Raw genomic sequence first — 22,040 nt, forward strand, 5'->3', positions numbered from 1 at the left:
CGAATGAGCTTAATCCTGGTGCATTTCATGTCAGGGTATTTGATCCTAGAAGCATAACTGGACCATTGAGAGAACTAATCATTCTTCCCAGTGTTCTGGTGAGCTTCTATAACTCTGCTGTAGCAGTGGTGATAGCAAATATCTCTTCAGTGCCAGCTATTAGTACAGCAGTAGTTCATGAAAAGGGGAGAGAACAACCTAAAAATCAATCCAAAAATCAATCTTATTATTTAACATAAGCAACACAAAAGATCTAAAACTAACTGACCAGTTGAAAATAGCAATAAACAAACCCCCTTGCACTTAAGCAAACACAACAACATTGAATGGATTTTATTGATAGGCTTTTCTGTGGCACTTGCTCTTCATGGTAATACCAGAGGGCATAATAGACATTAATGATTTTAGCCTCATGCAACTCTCTGTGTTGGGGCCCTGGATACAGATTGCACTTCTTCCTCCCTGCCCTTCGTCTGCTGCCACTGTCAGAGCATAAAGAGTAGTGGTGTTAGAAAGCCCCATTCCAATTCATCTTCAGAAATGTAATGGGAGGGGCACTCTTCCTGCTCAGAGGCAGTCTGCTGTTCCCCATCCACTGTCACTTAAAGCATTATTTTTTTCATATTGAACTCTGAAGGTAGACACAATCGGGGTGCTCTTTGCTCTGTCTGTGATACCTGATCTACTGTCCCACTCACTGAAGGCTGCTATCAGCCAGAGTCCCTCCCTCCTGTAGAATCATAGAATCAAAGAATATCAGGGTTGGAAGGGACCTCAGGAGGTCATCTAGTCCAGCCCCCTGCTCAAAGTAGGACCAATCCCCAATTAAATCATCCCAGCCAGGGCTTTGTCAAGCCTGACCTTAAAAACCTCTAAGGAAGGAGATTCTACCATCTCCCTAGGTAACGCATTCCAGTGTTTCACCACCCTCCTAGTGAAAAAGTTTTTCCTAATATCCAACCTAAACCTCCCCCACTGAAACTTGAGACCATTACTCCTTGTCCTGTCCTCTTCTACCACTGAGAATAGTCTGGAACCATCCTCTCTGGAACCACCTCTCAGGTAGTTGAAAGCAGCTATCAAATCCCCCCTCATTCTTCTCTTCTGCAGACTAAACAATCCCAGTTCCCTCAGCCTCTCCTCATAAGTCATGTGTTCCAGACCCCTAATCATTTTTGTTGCCCTTCGCTGGACTCTCTCCAATTTATCCACATCCTTCTTGTAGTGTGGGGCCCAAAACTGGACACAGTACTCCAGATGAGGCCTCACCAATGTCGAATAGAGGGGAACGATCACGTCCCTTGATCTGCTCGCTATGCCCCTACTTATACATCCCAAAATGCCATTGGCCTTCTTGGCAACAAGGGCACACTGCTGACTTATATCCAGCTTCTCGTCCACTGTCACCCCTAGGTCCTTTTCTGCATAACGGCTGCCTAGCCATTCGGTCCCTAGTCTGTAGCGGTGCATTGGGTTCTTCCGTCCTAAGTGCAGGACCCTGCATTTATTCTTATTGAACCTCATCAGATTTCTTTTGGCCCAATCCTCCAATTTGTCTAGGTCCCTCTGTATCCTATCCCTACCCTCCAGCGTATCTACCACTCCTCCCCGTTTAGTATCATCCGCAAATTTGCTGAGAGTGCAATCCACACCATCCTCCAGATCATTAATGAAGATATTGAACAAAACCGGCCCCAGGACCGACCCCTGGGGCATTCCACTTGACACCGGCTGCCAACTAGACATGGAGCCATTGATCACTACCCGTTGAGCCTGACAATCTAGCCAACTTTCTACCCACCTTATAGTGCATTCATCCAGCCCATACTTCTTTAACTTGCTGACAAGAATACTGTGGGAGACCATGTCAAAAGCTTTGCTAAAGTCAAGAAACAATACATCCACTGCTTTCCCTTCATCCACAGAACCAGTCATCTCATCATAGAAGGCGATTAGATTAGTCAGGCATGACCTTCCCTTGGTGAATCCATGCTGACTGTTCCTGATCACTTTCCTCTCATGTAAGTGCTTCAGGATTGTCCTCCTGCAATCTGCAGGCTGAGAGCTCTGCTCCTGAACACATTATAAACAAGACCTCTTGTTACTTTATGGCAAGATGGACCTAAAACCTACAACAAGGTCCCCGATGCTGCAGCCAACTGGGACTTCAGCTGCAGAACTCAGTAAACTCAAAAATGGAAGTTTTAAGGAACTCAAATACAAGCAGTTCACTCTCTAGGGAAGGCTGGTCTTGTAAGTAGTGTGACAGGGTCAGGCCAGATGGCTACAAAAGAGTGGTCGAAGGTAGATACATTAGTTCCAGGTTAAGCAGGTCCCTTTTCACGCGGTAAAATAACAGGGACTATTCCAGAACACTCAGGAACTTTCTAGAACTAATTAAGGCAGGCAGGCTAATTAGGAAACCTGTAGTGAATTGGGAAGCTGCTAGAATTAATTGAGGCTAATCAGGACACCTGGTTTAAAAAGACTCCCACTCCAGTTAGTGAGGTGCGCACAAGGAGCTGAGAGTGAGAGGGCATGCTGCTGGAGGACTGAGGAGTACAAATGCTATCTGGCATCAGGAGGAAGGTCCTGTGGTGAGGATACAGAAGGTGTTGGGAGGAGGCCATGGGGAAATAGCCCAGGGAGTTGTAGCTGCCACACAGGTGTTACACAAAGCACTATAGACAGTTGTGATCCACAGGGCCCTGGGCTGGAACCCAGAGTACAGGGTGGGCCCGGCCCAGGTTCCCCCCCGTGGCCCTATTGGATACAGGAGGAGTTGACTTGGACTGTGGGTCCCACCAGAGGGGAAGGTCCCTGGCCTATCTCCCAACCCACTAGGTGGACCAGCAGAGACTGTGGGGATTGTTCTCCTTCCTTTTCCCCATGCTGGCCAGTGATGAGGTTATCTGAGTGAACGGCAGATTTGAGCCACGAAAGTGGCCAAACTGAGGGCTACTGTGAATCTCTGAGGCGAGCAAAATCCGCCAATAAGTGCAGGACCCACCAAGGCAGAGGAGGAACTTCGTCACAGTAGGTACTGTCTTAGTACTTGGGAACAGTGGGTTCAAAGCCTAGCTCTGCTACTGATTGACTGTGTGACCTTGGGTCTAGTAAGGGTTGTATTTTTCAAAAGAACTATTAAATTAACTAAAAGGGTGTATTGGGTAATTTCTCTGATGAAGCTTGGCATAGAGGGAGAATTGTAAAGGCACAAATGGCAACTATTTGCCTATCTCCCATTGGCCATCAGTGGGAGAGGGGCACCTTGCAGCCATTTGTGCTTTTCAAAGTCTCCTCAAATGCTGTTAGTTGGTCGCTAATTCCCACTGAGAACAATGGGCGCGCTTCTGGGCACTGCATGTGCCTAATGGGAGCCTAGCTTTCTTTAAAATCTGGCAAGAGCTGCAGATGCTGAGCACTTGGGAAAAACTGACCTTTAGTCTCTCTCTGCCTCTGTTTCCCATCTGTAAAATGGGCAGCACATTTATTTCTCCAACCCATTGTCTGCCTCGTCTATTTAGACTATGAGCACTTTGGGGTAGAAATTTATGTGAGAGTGGCCAAAAGCTAATATGATGGGACCCTAGTCTAGGTTGGGGCTTCTAGGCACTACCATAATACAAGTAATAATTTGTGGTGTTTTGATATTCAAATCTGTTTATTTTATAGTGCTCTCAGATTCCCTATATACTGCAAATATTGGTATTGTGGTCACATTGCTCCATCAGAGAGGTCACCCTGGAAGGGAAGCTGGGTTTTGGCAGATGCATGTGGGATCAATGCAGACGTTCAAAAACATGAGGAGGGTGTCCTTGGTACTGGGGAGCAGTGGCATCTCCTCTTTCCCTCCCCATTGGTGGGAGGTGGGATGGGGACCAGTTTAAATTCAGTGGTGAGGATTGACTTCCTCCCCAGCAACCCTTGAAAACAACTAGCTGCCCTTATTCTTGGTTCACATTTTGTGCCTAAAGACAAGAGACTTAACTTCTCAAACATGAAATCCTAGATAGTGGAGCACAGCTATGTGGTGACTTAAAGGGAAAGGGGTAATTACAGTCATTTGTGTGACCACATCATTGCATTATATACCAGTGGTTAGTAACACTGACAGCTAAGATCTGACGGTTCCCTGATGAACCCGGAAAAATGAACAGACTTATCTCTTCATGTGTCTCCTAACTGGACCTACAAATTTAATGATAAATACTGTTTTCCACATGCACAGGACCTTTTATCTGAAAATCATTTATAAAGTTACATTCTCTTCTCCATTTTAACAGATGCCCTTCCTTGGCCTTGCTTTCCTTACCCAAATTTACACACTAACCAAGTCAAGAACTGATCCCTGGTCTCCTCTCTACTAGTCCCCACTCTAATTAAAAGGCAGTGAAAGGCTGGAGAAAGGAACAGTATGATGTAACAAACCCATAGTGGCCTAATTTAAGCTCTAAAAAGCCACAGCTGAAACACAGCTGATTCATTACCAGATGGCAGATTTTTTTTCCCCTTTTGATTTCTTATGGACCAGAATATGTCTTCTGTGATTTGCATTTTATTGGGTTCCATCTGCTAGGAAACTTATGTATTTTCCCAAAAACTTTAAACCAACTTAACTTTAAAACTGTGTGTCTTCTTATCCGGATTGTTTTGAATAATTTAGCAATTTGGTGAATTATTTCAAACAATGCTGAAATGAATGCACTGGAATACTCCAGCAGACCAGTTATTATATTTTTATAGGCTGACAGTGCTTGCCACCTGGTTAAGTGTTGATCCAGCTGTAAAAGGTTTATATGCATTCTTTTGGCTCACTAAGGCAGATGACTTATTGCCCCACCTAGGTATAAAGAAGGAATGGAGTGACTCTCTGGGGAGAGAATGCAGTGGTCCTCAGAGAAGATCCCTAAGAAGATTTGAGCTGACATCTATTTTTTCCTTTTCTTTTCTTTGTTAATAGAACTAAATCCAGGCAAAGGGTGACTTGAGTTGTTGTTCTGTGTAGTGTGTTTGTAGAGCAGGTTGGGAGACGCACTAGTTTATACTCTGAATGGCTCAGGTCTAAAGGACAATGCATCTGTGCAGTCTCTTCCTCAAAAAGCTTTAAGATTATACTTCTCAAAGTAAATAACAAATAAAGCTGTGTGAAATTTGGCTGACTTGGTTCTGAGGTTCGGGTGAATGTCCTCCAGTTTTGATCCATGTGCTTTTGCTCTCTGAGTTCTGCTTCAAGTTTGGAGTGACCAAGTAAAACTTAGTGATAACTATCAAGTTGTAACTGGTTTTGTGCCTTAAGCTATTTAGGAAGGGCTAAGTTGATTTTTATATGGTGCTAAAGGCTTCTCAGTATTTAACTGTTAATAAAGCCATAAATCTGGTATGATTTTGATGCCACACCATAAATATGTTAATGTCTGTTTGAAATTGGACCCAGGTTCTCTTTAAAGGCATGTGAAAAATAGCAAACTTTTTTCAGTGCAGCTGGTTTAAGCGTTGGGGTTTGTATCTGAGCCAAAATCCAGGTGTGTTGGTGTTGCTTTGGGTTTTGCTGGAAATGTTTGAAATAATTAGCAGGAAAAAACTACTATATAATATGAGGACCAAATTTCAAAAGTGGCTTCCTAAATTGTGTGCAAACATCACATTTGCACAGATGGGTACAAAAGGCTTGATTCTCATTTACACCTTTTCACCACTTTGGTAACATTAAAGGGCCTTAAAGAGTGAGTTAATTACACTTTAAGCAGTGTAACGGGGTCTAGAGGCAACTGAGCATCAAGCCCTTGGTATGAAAAATACAAAGATTTAAGCAGGATTTGTGTTTGCAGTCCTGGCAGCCATTTTTAAAAAACTAGGCTGTTTATTCAGAATCTATTTTGCGATAGTCTGCATGTTGGACACAGAATGGGCCATGGATATTTTCTGTTCACAGGTGATGATAAAGTTCTCCGTTTATGGCATCCCAATATAAACACCAAACCAGTGGGGAAGCTGTTGGGACACTTATTTAGTGTCATGGAGATTGTCACAAATGAAAAAGATCAGCACATTATTAGCCTTTCCACTGCAAAGGTAAAGTACTGTCCCTTAACTTCATGAAAACCACTGTTGTGAATGCTTGTAAAGTTAGTTACACTTTGAGTTACCTCTGCTGATGGTTATAGGTTTTAATTATCACATTTTTATTAGAGTATTTTACACTGTAAACAATGCACTAAACTCTTACACATGGCTCATAAAGGACTTTCCTGCAATGAAATATGTAATTTTTTTTAATATTCAAATTATTTTATACTATGAACCAAGGCCGCAGGAGTCCCGGCGCCTCCCATGGGACTCCAGGAAATAGTCTCTGAGAATTTAACATGTTTAACTTAACTTAATTCTGTTCTTTAACAGTTATCAGACACACAACACGATGGGAAGAGTCAACATGATTTTTGTAAAGGAAAATCATGCCTCACCAATCTACGAGAATTATTTGCGGGGAGTCAACAAGCATGTGGACAAGGGTGATCCAATGGATATAGTATACTTAGATTTTCAGAGAGCCTTTGACCTGATCCCTCACCAAAAGTTCTTAAGTATAGGAAGGAGTTGTGGGTTAAGAGGGAAGGTCCTCTTATGGATCAGTAACTGGTTAAAATATAGGAAACAAAAGGTAGAAATAAATGCATACAGATCTGGTCACCCCATCTCAAAAAAAGATATATTGGAATTGGAAAAGAAACAGAAAAGGCAACAAAAATGATTAGGGGTATGGAACGGCTTCCGTATGAGGAGAGGTTAAAAAGACTGGGACTTTTCAGCTTAGGAAAGAGTCGACTAAGGGGGGAATATGATAGAGGTCTATACAATCATGACTGGTGTGGAGAAAGTAAATAAGGAAGTGTTATTTACTCCTTCTCACAACACAAGAACTAGGGGCCACCAAATGAAATGAATAGACAGCAGGTTTAAAACAAACGGAAATACTTCACACAACGCACAGTCAACATGTGGAACCCTTTGCTAGAGGATGTTGTGAAGGCCAAGACTACAACAGGGTTAGAAAAAGAACTAGATAAGTTCATGGAGGATAGTCCATCCATGGCTATTAGGATAGGCAAGGATGCAAAACCATGCTCTGAAGTGTCCCTGGCCTCTGTTTGCCAGAGGCTCGGAATGGGTGATATGGGATGGATCACTTGATGATTACCTGTTCTGTGCATTCCCTCTGAAGCACCTGGCATTGGCCACTGCTGGAATACAGGATACTGGGCTAGATGGACCTTTGGTCTGACCCAGTATGGCTATTCTTATGCTCTACTCACTCTTAGTAGTCCCACTGAAGTCAGCAGGACTGCTCACACCATGTAAAATTAAGCACATGCTTAAATCCTTGCAGAATCGGGTCACTAGACAACATTACAAACCACACACGTGAGACTTAGAAACAAACTTTCTTTCCATTTTACACTCGGTGAAGTGGAGGCAGAGGCAATGAGATTTGTCCAAGGCTAGAGAGGGGAAGCCATGTTAGAGGTAGAATTAGCACTCAGAAATTCCTAGCTCCCAGTCCTGTCCTCAGACCTTTGGATTATGCCTCACAGGGTTGTCAGCCTAAAATATTCATAGTAGAGGTGAGTGAAATTCAGAAATTCCATCCTCTGGGAAATTATAATCCAACTTTTGCTCTGGAGATGAAAAGTTGAGACCAAAAGTTTTCACACAACAAAATAGTCTGAAAAACTTCAATTTGGAAATGTGAAAATGTTTTTCTCCATTTTCAATCAACACAAAACATTTTGACTTTCTGAATCAAAATATTTTCATTTTGGTTTGTTGAATGGACCTGGAATGCTTTGTTTTGAGTCAGTTCAACATTAGATAGGCAGCCCAGATGTGCCTACCTTTTAAGATGTAATAAAGGCACAATACAATATTTGCTTGGGGGGGCGGGAGGGATCTGCTGCTGCCTGATTGGTTACTTTTGTTTTCACTTGGTGTCTGGTTGACCAGCCAGTCTGTCACTCTGATGCTCATGTCTTCGAGGTTCTAATATACAAGTGACTTGTGGGAGTTCAAGTTGCCTGGGGGCCCCCATTATCTCCTATGGGCCAGCCTCCCTGGTGGGACTATGTCTTCTATGATGCGCCTACATCTACATGACTTCCATGAAGTACCACACAGCTTAGTCAGAGGAGAATTCGTATTACACCATGGGAGCTGTAATATTTCCAGGAGCACAGCCCATAGGAGGGAAGGGGGGCTCAAACTACAATTCCCATGGGGCAATGTGGCACAATAGGGAAATGCAATTGAATATTGAGCTGACAAAGAATTAAGGGTTCAACAAATCAAAATATTCCAATTTGGGTTGAACCCCCCCCCCCCGAAATGAAATCAGTTTTTCCAATGGAAAATCAACATTTTGGCAAAATTGAAGTTCTCCCATGAAAGGTTTTTGATTTTGTGAAAACTATATTTTCTTTCAGAAAATAATTCTGATGCAAAATTCCCAACCAGCTCTAATTCTTAGCCTCCTATGTATTGATCTGTTAATTAGTGGTGGAATGAGAGGAAAATAAAGAATACATCACGAGTTGCCACTTGGTATGAAGTCCTTCACAAAGAGTGGACCTTGTAATGGCAAGATCTAAAGAAAGTAACTTGACAGGGATTAATGGATCAAAGTATTGATTAAGTGAAAACCAGACCTTCTTTTTGATGTCAAATGTTACATGCTGGCTATACAAGTTGGAACTCTCACAGGAAAAGCCATCAAAAAATCAAAAGTAAAAATGTTAGGTTTGTTCCCACTCTCATTTAACTCAATGGGAGTTTACTGATTGACTTCAAAGGGAGCAGGATTGGGCCTTTTCAGTATAATTCTTGGAGAGTTAGTAAGATGAACCCTATTGTTTCTGATTTTGATTCAATATTATATCTTCATCTGAGCCAAACAAGCATCTCTTCCGGAAACCTTAAGCTGTGCCAACACTAAAGCTTACCATCAGACTCAGAAAGTCCATTACTGTCCTTTACTGACAGCAAATGATACTGGCTGGAAACAAGACAGTTGCATATATTCTAAAAAGCACAAGCTCGTTCTTTAAGGTGATTAATTTTCTCTTCTGGGCTTGTTTCCCTGGATGTTTTTCCTTTGCAAATAAATGACACCCTGTCTGCAGACCTCCATTTATGATATAGTCCTTAGCTCAAACAAAAGTGAGCCACAAGAAGCACCTTAGAATCCCTCTTAAATTAATTCCCCCATTCGAAAGACTTCTTTCAATATAGAAAGGAGAATCAGTCTCCTTCTGAAGAGATTACAGCTGGGAAGATGAGGTTAATCTGCCTCTCCGCATAGATGAACATTCAATTACAATTTTCCAGACAATATTCAGAAAGTCTAGCAAGGGGGAAGCTAGTGAAATCTGAAAGTATGAGGCAACCCTGACCTTTACTCCTCCCTAATATAAAGGAAGGTGAGAAAGATCAGAATTCACATAGGGGGCACCAGGTCCCTTCTTAGAAAAAAACTGTACTATTCAAAAATACAGTACTGTTTATCTTCCCTTTAGGTTCTGTTGCTTTCTTTTTTGTGAAAACCCACCCTGAATGGTTAGTGTCTCAACCTGCCCAAATTGCCTAGACTTTGGCCACACTGAGCAGTCTGCACTGCCTCTTGCTTTTGGTGCAACAAGGTATTGTCTTTGAGCACTTCTATAATAACATTAGTGCCTTCCTCCTGCAATTACAAATCTTTCTTTTTTCCCCCTCCAGCTTTCTACATTGCCTTTTGATTAATAGCATTTTATTATTTCTAAATCACCTGAGTGAAATCCTAGCACCACTGAAGTTGATGGGAATTTTGCCATTGGCTTTAATGGGACCAGACTGTCACCTCCGCAGATGACAAATATCAAATTTTGTCTGGAGTTTCATACACACGTTCCGTTTCTCCCACTCTACAAGTTGAGGTAGGCTGAGTTCACTAATATCTAAAGCTGCATGCCTTCTAGTTTCTATGGCTATTAAAACCAGTAGTGACAACACAGCCTTGAAATCTGCCTTCAGCTGCCATCTGCCTTTCTTGTCAGACATTTGAGAAAACGTTTCTCCAGTGCCTCAGGCTTGTCTTTATGTTTCTTTGAAGCCTCTTTTTACACAGCACACAAATTATTTAATAGAAAGTTAATAAAAACTCCATAATAAGCCAAGAGAAATAGCCTGTAAAATAACCAATAAGTCTGTGCTGATGGGTGCATGGGAAAGAATAGCCTTCAAACATGGTGCTGTTGAGAAATTCAAAATTTGGTTAAAAATATTTCCCTCTTTGGACCCAATTCTGTACTTTCAGGCTGCAATGCTGCATGCCCAGTAATCAAACGTTCATTGTAATATGGACTTTTACAGGGTTTTGGCTTAAATTTAGCTTGAGGAATATCGGGAGAAAGCATTCATTTTCAACACTATTTCCCCAGCACTGTCACTCCATCAGCCACCTGAGGCAATGCCTCTTGAGATTTACCAACATGCCTGCACCTCTCCCACAAGCAGGGGTGAAAGTAACTTAAAGGACTTACCAGTACTCAGAAGTCCTGAGCAGGGGGTGTGGCCTCAACCAGAAGAGCCGGGGGCTCAAGATTTAAAGATTTAAAGGCCCCAGGGCTCCGGCTGCAGCTTGGAGCCCCAGGGCCTTTAAATCACCCCCAGAGCTCTCAGCTGCAGAGGCAGCTGGGAGCCCCAGGGCTCAGGGGTGATTTAAACGGCCCTGGGCTCTGGCCGCCGCTACCACAGCAGAGCTCCGGGTCCTTTAAACCACCACTGGATCCCTGTCGCTGCTACCCCGGGGCTCCGGCAGCAGGGCTCGGAGGGGGCTTTAAAGGGCCCGGGGGCTCTGGCCGCTGCAGAGAGCCCTGGGGGCGCTTTAAAGGGCCTGGGGCTCCCTGCAGCAGCTGGAGCCCAGGGCCGTTTAAAGCGCGGCCGGAGCCCTGCCGCCGCTACCCCAGGGGCTCCAGCAGCAGGGCTCAGGTGGCGCTTTAAAGGGCCCGGGGCTCTGGTCACTGTGTGGAGCCCGGGGCCCTTTAAAGCGCCAGCCTGGGGAAGCCGGTCTGGTCCGGCATGGCGTACTGGCTCTTGCCGGTATGCTGTACTGGCTTACTTCACCTCTGCCCACAAGTTGCTGGTACCTCCTACACTCCGGCTGCCTGGTACTGGTCTTTGGGCTCTTACTTGCAATGTGACAACTCTCTGCAGCAGGGTCATTTCATGTTAGGACAAAAAAAGCAATAGGGAGACAACCTCTGACTCTCTCATCCTCCTATGGCAATGGCTGCCAGACAGATTAAAAGGTGGTTTGATTGCTTTGTAGATGGGAGCAAACTGTGTTTTAACTGTGTCCTCAGAATGCATAGGCCATTCTGCCCTAGGCATTAGTGTACTTTGGGATGATGGCTAGTTCTAGTGTACGCTGCAAGACTGAAGTGTGTTTTAACTATGTTTGGCACAACCATGTTATACCTGAGTTTCCGACATTGCTGTTTTTACAGTGTAAATGGGCTGTTAGATAGTAAATTCTCTGCAGAGAATGTGTCCTACTTTTTTATAAAATCTATTAGATGTTTTTTCAACTTCTCTATGAGAGGTCACCTATTCTTTCAAGCTTTTTAGACTTATACCATAAGACCTATGTGACTTATCTATTTAGAGTCAGGATCAGCCAGATGTGTCACTAGCAAATTATTTCTCCACTAGAGTATTCCTTCAGTTCTTCCAAAAGGAAAAATCTAACTGCTCACTCATACCTCAGTTCAGCTACTTCATGACACTCCCTTAGGCTCTGATCTAGTTAGTACTTACGCATATTTTAATTTTATGTACGAGTAATCTATCTGATGCTAATGGGACTACTCAAATGCATACTATTACTCATGGCTGAGTTTGCAGGATCGACACCTTGCACAATAGGTAAAGTTCCCACCTAATAAATGATATTGAAAGGGAGACATGTTTTCAAGGCTGGAGTGCCAAGTTATTAATAACTGTATTGAATGACTACGTAATTCATAGGTGGCCGAAATGAGACTGGATCAAAGCTAGCCTGAATTTGTATAATGTGGTCTGTGTCCACTCCATGTTCAGTACGGAGATGCAGTCCATCTACAAATCCCATCATGCAATGCTCCAGGGTCCTGGTTTAGTTCTGTAGTCTCTATGCAGTATAATTCTGTATTAAAGATGAGTGGTTACAATCTGCTGTTAAGTGAAAGTTGAGTGCCTGGATTCCAAATGTTGTCTGTGTAATCCTCATTTGGGCAATGTTTGGGTACCTTAGGGATAGTTGTGATAGATATAATTATTAGCAAACATCTGTCTTAAGAAAAATGGAATGAAAATAAATCAACAGCAGGCAACTTTTTGTTTTGTTTTGTTTTTTTTAAAGCTACATATCCAGTTTTGCCAAAAGCCTGAGGGCTTGTTGGTTGGAAATTATTTCTGATAGAAGGTGTAAGAGGTTGCTACATCCTGCTGATGAAATGAAAGCCGTTTTCTAGTGTTGAAATTGTACCTGATAGCGTGAGACTTTTTTTTTCCTGACTTTTCCCAAAGGCTGTTTTCTTGGATTTGCATCATATGTATAACCTTGCCACCCACTGATCACTAATTCACTTGCGTATTTTATCATTCCATGATCTCTGTACCTTAAGAAAAATCAGCTGAGGAATTTTGTGTGTAATTGTGAGATACATAATATTAAATATCATTGCTTTTTGTCTGCCAATTGGAGACTCGACATCTGGGGATAATTTATCCAGTAGCTTAATTAAAATGGTGATAAATTTCCCTTTAAGTTCATTTTTAGTTACATTTTGAAAAGATGTGAGGTTTGTGGGGTAGGAGGTTGAGAGAGACACTTAGGGAGAATCCAGATATATTTAGTTCTATACAAAAAATACAAATATTGTAAGGATGTGGCTAGTCTACTTTGTTGACAGTCCAACTGAATGCCTAGCAGTTGCTCTCGTTGTTCATTGGCCTGTGAATACAAATAAGAATTTGTCACATGGGGGTGTGTGACAATGTAAATGTATTCTAGAAAATCTTCATAAGTAAAATGTGAGTGAAATACAAATTATGTAGAACTTACTAATGGATTTCGCTCAAATGAGAGAGGCTCAAGCTTTTAGTGCTGAAAGTACAAGGTTCAATCCTTGCTGTTAGACCAAGTGGGGTCACTTATATAGACAGAAACTATTAGTTGTGTATATAGAAATGTTTTTAAATAAATATATTAGGGGGTCAGGCACTCTCACCTCAGCTGTGCCACACTGTCTACACTGCTATTTATACCTGTGCTAGCTGGGCATGCGGTGTCTATACTCCACACACCACCGATGAAAGTGTAGATGTACCTTATCTAATTCCCAAATGTTATTTGTCCAGATATTCACCGTAAGCATACGAGCCATCTGCAGCAACTTTCCTCTACAAGTTTTCCTAAGGTCTATCACTATGCCTCATATATAACATGCAAACTCATACGTAACGATTGGAAATGTTGCAATCTTTTTTGTATGGCTTATCAGTATGAATGTATTTAATTCATTGTCTGAACCGACTCCACAGAAGCCATTAGCCCAGTTTGGTGTGCAGTGAATGGTTTTTCAAAATGGCTGCAACATTTTTCCTCTTGATTTTATGCATGGAATTCCCAATATTAATATAGTTTTTGAGAGTTACCAAGAACAGAATGAGAGAGATAATGTTTTACAGTGTCTGAGTTTATATCTGGTCTTTTGCATCTAAAAGAAATTGGAATATAAAACAAAATGGCTCATTCAAGTACAGAATCAACATCTTAGGACACTTACTAAAAAACCTCTGTATGGAAGGGAGATTCGGATAGTACATATATACTTCTAGAAGAAATGCTACCTCAGACTTCAGAATTACAGCTGAGTGATACACCTTGCTGCTTCAGGATATTCGGGTAGATAATGAGCCATGACATGGATAAGGCATTGTAAGCCAAAGGCAAGAACACACAGCATAAAGGTTATTAATCTACCGTGCTGAGGGTTATATAGGCAGAACACTCTTTTAGCAATTGTAATTAAATTAATATATTTAGTGTTTTAAAGTGTGCTCAGTCCTCTGCCTCTGAAATCTATGGCAAATACTCTGATTGACTTGAGTGGAAGCATAGTTGGGCCTGGAATTAATTATAGAGAGGTGATACTGTTTCCATAATTAAAGGCCTTGATTCCGCAATATACAATGCGTGGGTGTAGCAGTCCATTTGTACATGGTAGGAATAGGGGCTATGGTTGCAATCACTTTCCCATTGAATTCCCTTTTAAGACCTGTATACTTTCAAATATATGGGATTTGTTTGTTTATTGGCATCAAGTATATTAAGAAAATTGATTAAGCCTTTGGGGATTTAAATGCCTTAAAAATGACTGACAATTTTATTTTTATTTTTTTGCAAATGTGTATAATGCTTCTGACTCTGTTTATCTACCCAACCATCTCCTAATCCCACAAACTACACACAAACAACTAGATTTTGACACTGGTTGTTGCAGAAGTCAGTTTTCAGGAGCAAGAATTGTCGAAAGTTTAAGAAATTAACATAAGTAAACTCTGCAGGATACTCTGTGCAACAGAGACAAGAGAATGTACCTGACACCCATGCACTGGGAATGGTTCTGTAGTCCTGAAGCTTCACCATAAACCAATCATCCAGCTCCTCAGCAGTCAGTAGCTCAGTCCCGGGAGGCTCCAGATAGGTCTGCACTGGGGCTGTCTGGCCCTGGGAGATGAAATACTTCTTTCTGAGCTGACTGTACTCGTGTGTCATGATCCCTTATTCCCTTGTGGCAACTGTTCCCTGTGGTCTGTCTGCCCCTAAATTAATCCCCTGTGACTTCAGGAATGGACAGCAGTGACAAATAGTCATGGGATCAAACCCCAAATGCAGTGTGTAACCGTATCCTGTGTGGGCCATACCTGCCCATGTCAGATACCTGAGGGCATTTCTCTTTTTCGTACTTTGCCAACTCTTGTACAAACCTGCCAGGCCAATGCAGTCTCACTGAACTGACTTCTGCTACCCCTCACTCACAATTTACCACCATGTCCCCAACTCCTCCAAACCTAGAACTCCCATATCATGCCCTGCCTGTACCTACGTGACTAGTACCCCTACTGGGTGCTGCACCTTCCCACACTAACCCTGTGACATCCCACTGCCAACCCCACCCCTACATCTCAGCTGCTTTACCTGCCTGCACTGCACTCCATTCCACTCCCTGCCCCCACACAAAGCCCAGGCTATGTCGAGACTCTTGTGCAATCACACTTGAGCCAGTTACATTTTTAAAGAGAGGCAGCATGGTCCAATAGATAGTACTCATGACTCCCAGTCCAGTGCACTTGGTTTTGTTCCTGGCCCTGCCACTGACCTGCTGTGTAACCTTGGTCAAGTCACTTCTCTCTATTTCAGTTTCCCCATCTGGAAACAGGGGATAGTGCATTACCATGTTGTAGCATGTTTTGAGATCTATGAGGCTGTATGTTCGCAGATAATAAGGCTCTGCACAGGCACATAGGGTACCCTGCAGAATCAAGGCCTAAATAGCAATTATGTAAGTGATGGGGGTGATAAAGTAAAATTACAGAAGAAAGAAAAAGCCCTTGCAATCTTAGGGTGCAGACAGTGGTAATGAGGTTGGAATAGCTGGTGAGAGAAGCAGGGATCCAACCTAGACAGAGCAATACTGTGTAAGGTATGTCTCTCTTCTTCAATATTTTCCTTCCTTCCTTCCCAACTTGATGCCCAAACTCTGCATGGACTCTCCCTCAATATGGAGATTTTGCCCATTACTGTTTTCTTCTGACATCTTGAAGCTAAACCAAATAACAAAATGTCATTCTTTTGCATTACAAAATGTCTAGAATGCTCAGTTGGCTCAGGACCAAACCACCCACCACAAAGATGGCCCTAGTGGCATATTGGAAACTCATTTTAAAAAATGACAAGCTATCACCTTAAGTGTGAGGGATTTCCTGCCCTGCTTGCCTTGAGGTGATTTGGGTTTGAGTCAGTCAACAGACTGCCTGTCTGAAATGGGACAGCTTTACTTAAGGGGTGGGGGAAGGGAAATATCTCACTGCTTGGGGAGCAGCCTGTTTCTTCTCTTTCTGGTTTTGGTTCCTATGTGTTTACTTCTTAAAATTCAGAACGATAAATTATGTTGTATTTCAATGTACCAGCAAGAATATTTATGGGTTTATCCAAGTTCTCTGTAGGCTGTATAACAGCCACCAAAGTTGCATTGAGACTACTAGGTTAGGAGCCATTGAATTAAAGCATGTGGTGGAGGGATGATATGAAAAGTGATCTTTCACTGTGTGCTCTGAAAACAAGTGCAGTAAAATCAGTGAATGTGCTTGGACATGGTGGCCCTTTTACTGAAGACTTCTTAGGAGACAACTACTCCATTCTTTCTTTTACTCATGCGGGGTCCAGGGAATATAAACACTTGGCTTTTGTGTGCTTTAATTTTAAACATCAGGCTGCTAAAAACTAAGGGCTAAAACCTTCTTCTCCTACCCACCTCAGTAATCTATTGAACTCAACAGGTCAATATTCTTTCCTTTTGTAACACCATTGGCTCTAGTGGGCTAAACCACGGAAGGGATCCACTGGGGCTACTTGGGTGAGTGAGGTGAGCAGGATATGGCTCTAGCCAAATCCAGCCATGGGTTTCTAATTGCCATGTAGACATTCGCTAAGAGGCTGTCGGTGGGGTGTGGCACAGGGAAGAGGAGGAGGAGGGGTGTTGATCTCTTGCATATCTGCTTTGGGGCATGGCAAAATCTGACTCCCAATGCACATTGCCTTTTCTTCAATCTGCATCACACAGCTTCTCATATAGGCACAAAATCAAATATATTGTTAAAAAAAACAGGGAAAGCAGAGTCCATCATGCATATTTTGTTTTAATTATCACTGACCAGTTTGTGCAGAACCCTAGGTGTTCTGGTGGGGGAAGGATAGGAAGCATGGTACTTCATTATCTTGATTAACATTAGTATGGCATGGCTTTGCTCTGGTTCACTCAAACCTTAATGTTATTGAAGTCCAGTATCCTCTATCTAAATGCCTTTAATGCCAAGCTTGCTCTGAGATACCACAGTGCATGCCATGTGAGATTGTCACATATGCCTCCTGTCTTCTGAAAAGCTAGATGGAGCTGTGTGCATCCTTGCCTCAGAGGATTAGTATTGACACTTACTCTAACCTACTTTGAAGTCAAATGTCATTCTTTTAAGGATGTATTCATAATGTAGTCATTGGATCTTCCCAAAATATGAGGGCAGCTGAGCTGTAAGCATGATGTTACATTAACTAAAAATCTAATCCAGGATTGTACTGAAGTGTACTGTATATCAATACCATTAAATGTAATCAAGATAATTGGAACAAAGACATTTGGGACAACTGATCCAGTCATCCATTTATTATAGTCGTTTCATGGAAATTATGTAACTCTATGATGTATTTTATCATATACTGCTTAGAGAATCAAAATTAATCCTTCCCTTGCTGATGTAGCTTTCATAACAATTATTTATAGCTATATGTTTTCCTTAGAAATTTAGGGGTTTATTCACACGTCTGGATTATTTAGTGCTTCAAGAATGCTGAATATTTGTTCTTAGTAAGTTAGATCAAAAGCTCAATTTTCCTGCTTTTAGTTTTCCCCGCCCTTTTCTAATACGCAAGCTATCCAGCCTCTTGGTTAGTTTGCCATCGGAAGGTGCAAAGCCCACAAAGGAACTGGAGTTAATTGAAAAGTATATATTTTGGCACATGTATCTGCTTTACATCTCTCCTATTTATATAACATATACTTGAAATGCATGCCTAGAGCCAGTGTGTGACTGCAGGGCTTGAGGGAAATCTCTGTATTAGCTCGTATGTTAAACAATTTAACAGGTACCTTCAAAAATGCAGTCTTTCCTCTTATGGGCTCTAATAGTGGTGATCCAGCAGATATTCAGACTCTGGACAGGCATGTGATGATTAAGTATATAAGTATGAAATAGATGGGAACTTATCTAGCTTCTTATTCAGATCCTTGGGGTTTCCACAACTCTGTGGCTACAGAATTGAGCTCCAGAATCTAAGCTTTCTTTTTTTAAACACCTTTCTAGAACTTATGGCTGTGTGATTTGCAAGGGAGAGGGAGCCTTCCAAATGTGAATACGGTGTTGTCTTCCTGAATGTGCAAAAAGCTTCAAACAGTAGGTCCAAGTTGTGAACTCTTCACACTTGCTTAATAAGAAATTGATGGCAATTCTTAGGCCTCTTGTTACTCAGCCTTCCCTCCCCAGTCATCTTTGAGCGTAATACTTTCTTCTCCAACACAACACTTGGGTCTGCTGAGCCCTGATCTCCTGAGACATCAGGATATTTCTTTTCCTGCCCATCACGGATTATGAAGCCCTAGACTGACAATATTCAGAACTGTATAACCCAGTTCCCCCACTGGCTAGATCCTTTCCGTCCATCTCAATTGGAGTAGTGGTCCAGTACCCACTAATAAGCCAGCAGGTTCTATTAGATTCACATTGCCTATGTCCCTGCTTGATTTCTCTCTAGCATAACTCCATAATCCAGAGATAGGAATCCATTTATACTGGTGCCTGTGAAGCAGGTTGTGACAATACTCCTGTGTTCACACACACTTGTAGTAATTTTGCATTGGTCAAGTCTAGTAAGGTATCATTTGAAAACTCATAATTTGCTGGTCAGCATTGTCCTGATAAAATGTGTAGCAATATTGTATGTGAAGTTATAAGATTTCCTTGTATCGCATTATTAACACATGTTCCAAACCCCACAACTCTGTCCAAACTGAGGTTGGCAAATAGGTCTGTCCTAAACAAAGGAGTGTGTGCTCTGCCTAATTTGCATTTTAAGAATTAAATAGTCATCAGGCAGGAAGGGACACAAAGAAAGCTCAAACAAGTAAGAAGCTAGCAGTGGACAGTCCTTCCACAGAGACCCTTTGTCTCCTAGTGCCCAGCTGAAAATGTTTTTCAGGAGAGGGACTGAAACCATAAAAAGGAGGGACAAACAGCCCAAGGCACCCCCCACCCATCACAATCACCACACCTGAAGCAGCAAAGGAAACATTCATTGGACTCTGGGGAGGGGCCCTAATCTATAGGGTTTGGTCAGTAAAACTGCTGAAAGCATATGGTGAGTAACTTTTTGCTTAAATCTGATATAGTTTGTTAGGTATTAGTCTTACCCAGTATGGCCGTTCTTATGTTATGTACTTGTAGACTCACTCAATCTCTCTTCAAAGTTAATAAACATATTTTACTGTTTTATCTAATCCAGTGTGTTTAAACTGAAGTGTCTAAATAATTATTTGAGATCATAAACTGGCATATTATTCCCTTTAAGGAATAACAGACTTAACATATTTTTGTACTGTCTAGGAGAGGGCTGGGCAGTACATAACATATGTTTCTGGGGGGAAATCTGGGACACGGGGGCGGAAGGGTGTTGGGGTCACACTACAGTGTAACTGAAGCTGATGAGAGCCAGGGTGTAGCTGGCCGGCTGCAGTTCACACAGACACTCAAGGTGTGGTTTGCACACTGGAAGGCTGTTGGTGATCAGCCCAGGTGGGAGCTACTTCAGCAAGGCATTGTAAGGAACCCAAGGTTGCAGGGCAGGGGTCACAGCTGCTCATTAGTCTGGGTTGTACCCTGGTATGATGATACTACTAGTTTGGTATTTGATTCCGAAATGTAATAGACAATCTTGAACTTCACCAAATTATCTATTTCATAAGGCACTAATTGCTGAGCCAACTGCTGCAGAGCATTGAATGAATATATTAGGGCTATATCCTCCTGAGTAAACCCACTGGTAACAATTTGTTCCTGCATCGTCTAGTAATTAGCTAGAGCTGCAATACCTGGCTAGATCACCTTCAAGGATCACAGGAGAGACAACTACATTCTCTCCAGATAACTTACTCTGTTAAACACCATGGTAAGCAGAACTGCAGCTTTATCTCGGCTTGATGCATAGTGACCTTTTCTGCCCTTTGAGTACTCTGACACTGATCACACATATCATGCCGCTCCCTTCTTTGTGAAGTCCCTATGTCTCTATAGTCTTCGATTAACACTTTCAGACAATTGAGCCATGCAATAATGCGGGGGGGGGGGATCAACACTTCAGCCTAAAAGCAGCTTTTATTCTTCATGTCTCCTGGTCCTGCCTCTGTGCACGGGACTGGACTAGATGACCTCTCGAGGTCCCTTTCAGCCCTACATTTCAGTGGTTCTGTGTTATGTGTTATATGGTGAATGGGGAAGAATGACTGCTTCGTGCTGCCCCAGAGATGGCTGGATTTTGGTGAGCCTCATTTGTGTAGTTGATGAAGTCCTGTAGCATCATTCATCTCTAAAGATCCTGGCAAGATTAGTTTAGAGTAACTCTAATGTCCCTTAATTAAAATCACTTTGATTTCATATAACTTATAACCAGGCTGATGGGAATTTTAAAGCATAAAAAGGAAGTTTGTCAAGTACTCTTGAGCTTTTAGTGGGGCTCTTAGGGGGGTTCTCTAGGATCCCTGCAATTTCACGTCCTCCCCCCTTAAAAACCCAGCAGATTAATAACCTTTTCTTTGATCAGCAAATGCTGGACACGTCTGAGGATGATGCAAGATGGTCTTGCCTCTCTCTTATCCTCGCAAGCTACCACCATTGCCAATACTTGAGATAAGTCAGGGTCTGGGATACACACAGGAGCCACAGCACTGTGGGTACTCTTTTAAGCACATTGGAAGAAGTGTATCAGTTTCAGTGCTTAGATGACCAGCCCTGTTGACATACAAACAGAGACACCACTTTCTCCTTAGCTTAAGCAAATGTTCTAGAGATGTTTAAAATAAATAGAGACAGGCCCTGCAACTTTGGTGGAAACAGCTTGAAGTAAAAAGTTCGCTAATTTCAGATACATTTGAGTTGAAGCAGTCACCCTTCTCCTTTCTCCCATTCCTCCCCAGTGTTTTTTAATGTTTTTTTGGTGTGTGTCCTTTTTCACAGGGCAGAGCCTACTGGCATTTTATCACGAGGGATGCATGCACATAAGTTGCAAGGGCAGTTGGAGCATGTCAGTGTGTCAGGAGAAGTTCTTTAATATATAACTAGAACTGCAAAGTTACTATGAATAACTGTCCCTATGGCAATTACCACTAGTCACCTCCTAAAGTCCACAGTAAATGTGCTTGCATTTGCCTGCTGTCAACGCTTGTCATGTACGAGTTCATGCACGTATGTAAATACACAGCAGTGGCATACGTCTCTCAGGAGTGCTTGTGGCACATTGTGTTCAGGTTACTCATGTGAAACGGTTGCTTGCGTAATCTCCCCAGCTCACTGCCACAGGATGGAGAACGAATCAAGGTGAAGCAGGGGGAGGGAGGCAAGAAAGATTTATGAATGCTGTTCTGCTGTTGTCTGAGCTTCTGCTGTCTCATTTAAATCACTATACTCCCTCCACATGATACGGAGATTGGAGACAGGGCAAGCAAGGAGCCCGCACAAAAGTATTTGATTTTCATTCATTCCTATTACTAAATTATTACTGTAAAAAGCTCTGTGAAGGATGTGATATAAAACTAAATTCTCTCCTAGGGGCAGTATTAGGACTTATAAAGCAACTGACGCTAAGGGGAGATGCAGAACCAACTTGATTCAGGTCTTGGAGGCATTTTGTGAACTTAGGTACACACAACGCCTCCTGGAGCTCTAAGGGGAGGGGAGGAGCAGCACCCTTTTATAGTCCAGGGTTGTGTGCCAGTGGGTTGCCCACCATGCCTAGCCACATCCTCTCTGGGTTACGTAGTGCTGTTGATGGCACACCCACCCCTTGTTAAGCTCTAGTCTAGCAAAACACTTAATGTTGTCAAGGCTTTGCTGGAATGGGGCTGTGGAGCTGAAGCACC

At 42.4% G+C, this 22,040-nt stretch overlaps 1 protein-coding gene across 1 annotated transcript in view; it reads left to right on the plus strand.

Moving 5' to 3' along the window:
• The window catches only part of WDR64 (WD repeat domain 64), a 136,417-nt gene that overhangs the window by 52,680 nt on the left and 61,697 nt on the right, over positions 1-22,040 (plus strand). The window contains exon 10 of the mRNA XM_077812175.1: positions 5,936-6,075. Within this exon, the coding sequence (XP_077668301.1) occupies positions 5,936-6,075 (140 nt within the window). The remainder of the gene's footprint in view (positions 1-5,935; positions 6,076-22,040) is intronic.

This window comes from Eretmochelys imbricata, chromosome 3, assembly GCF_965152235.1.
Source record: "Eretmochelys imbricata isolate rEreImb1 chromosome 3, rEreImb1.hap1, whole genome shotgun sequence".
Lineage (NCBI taxonomy): Eukaryota > Metazoa > Chordata > Testudines > Cheloniidae > Eretmochelys > Eretmochelys imbricata.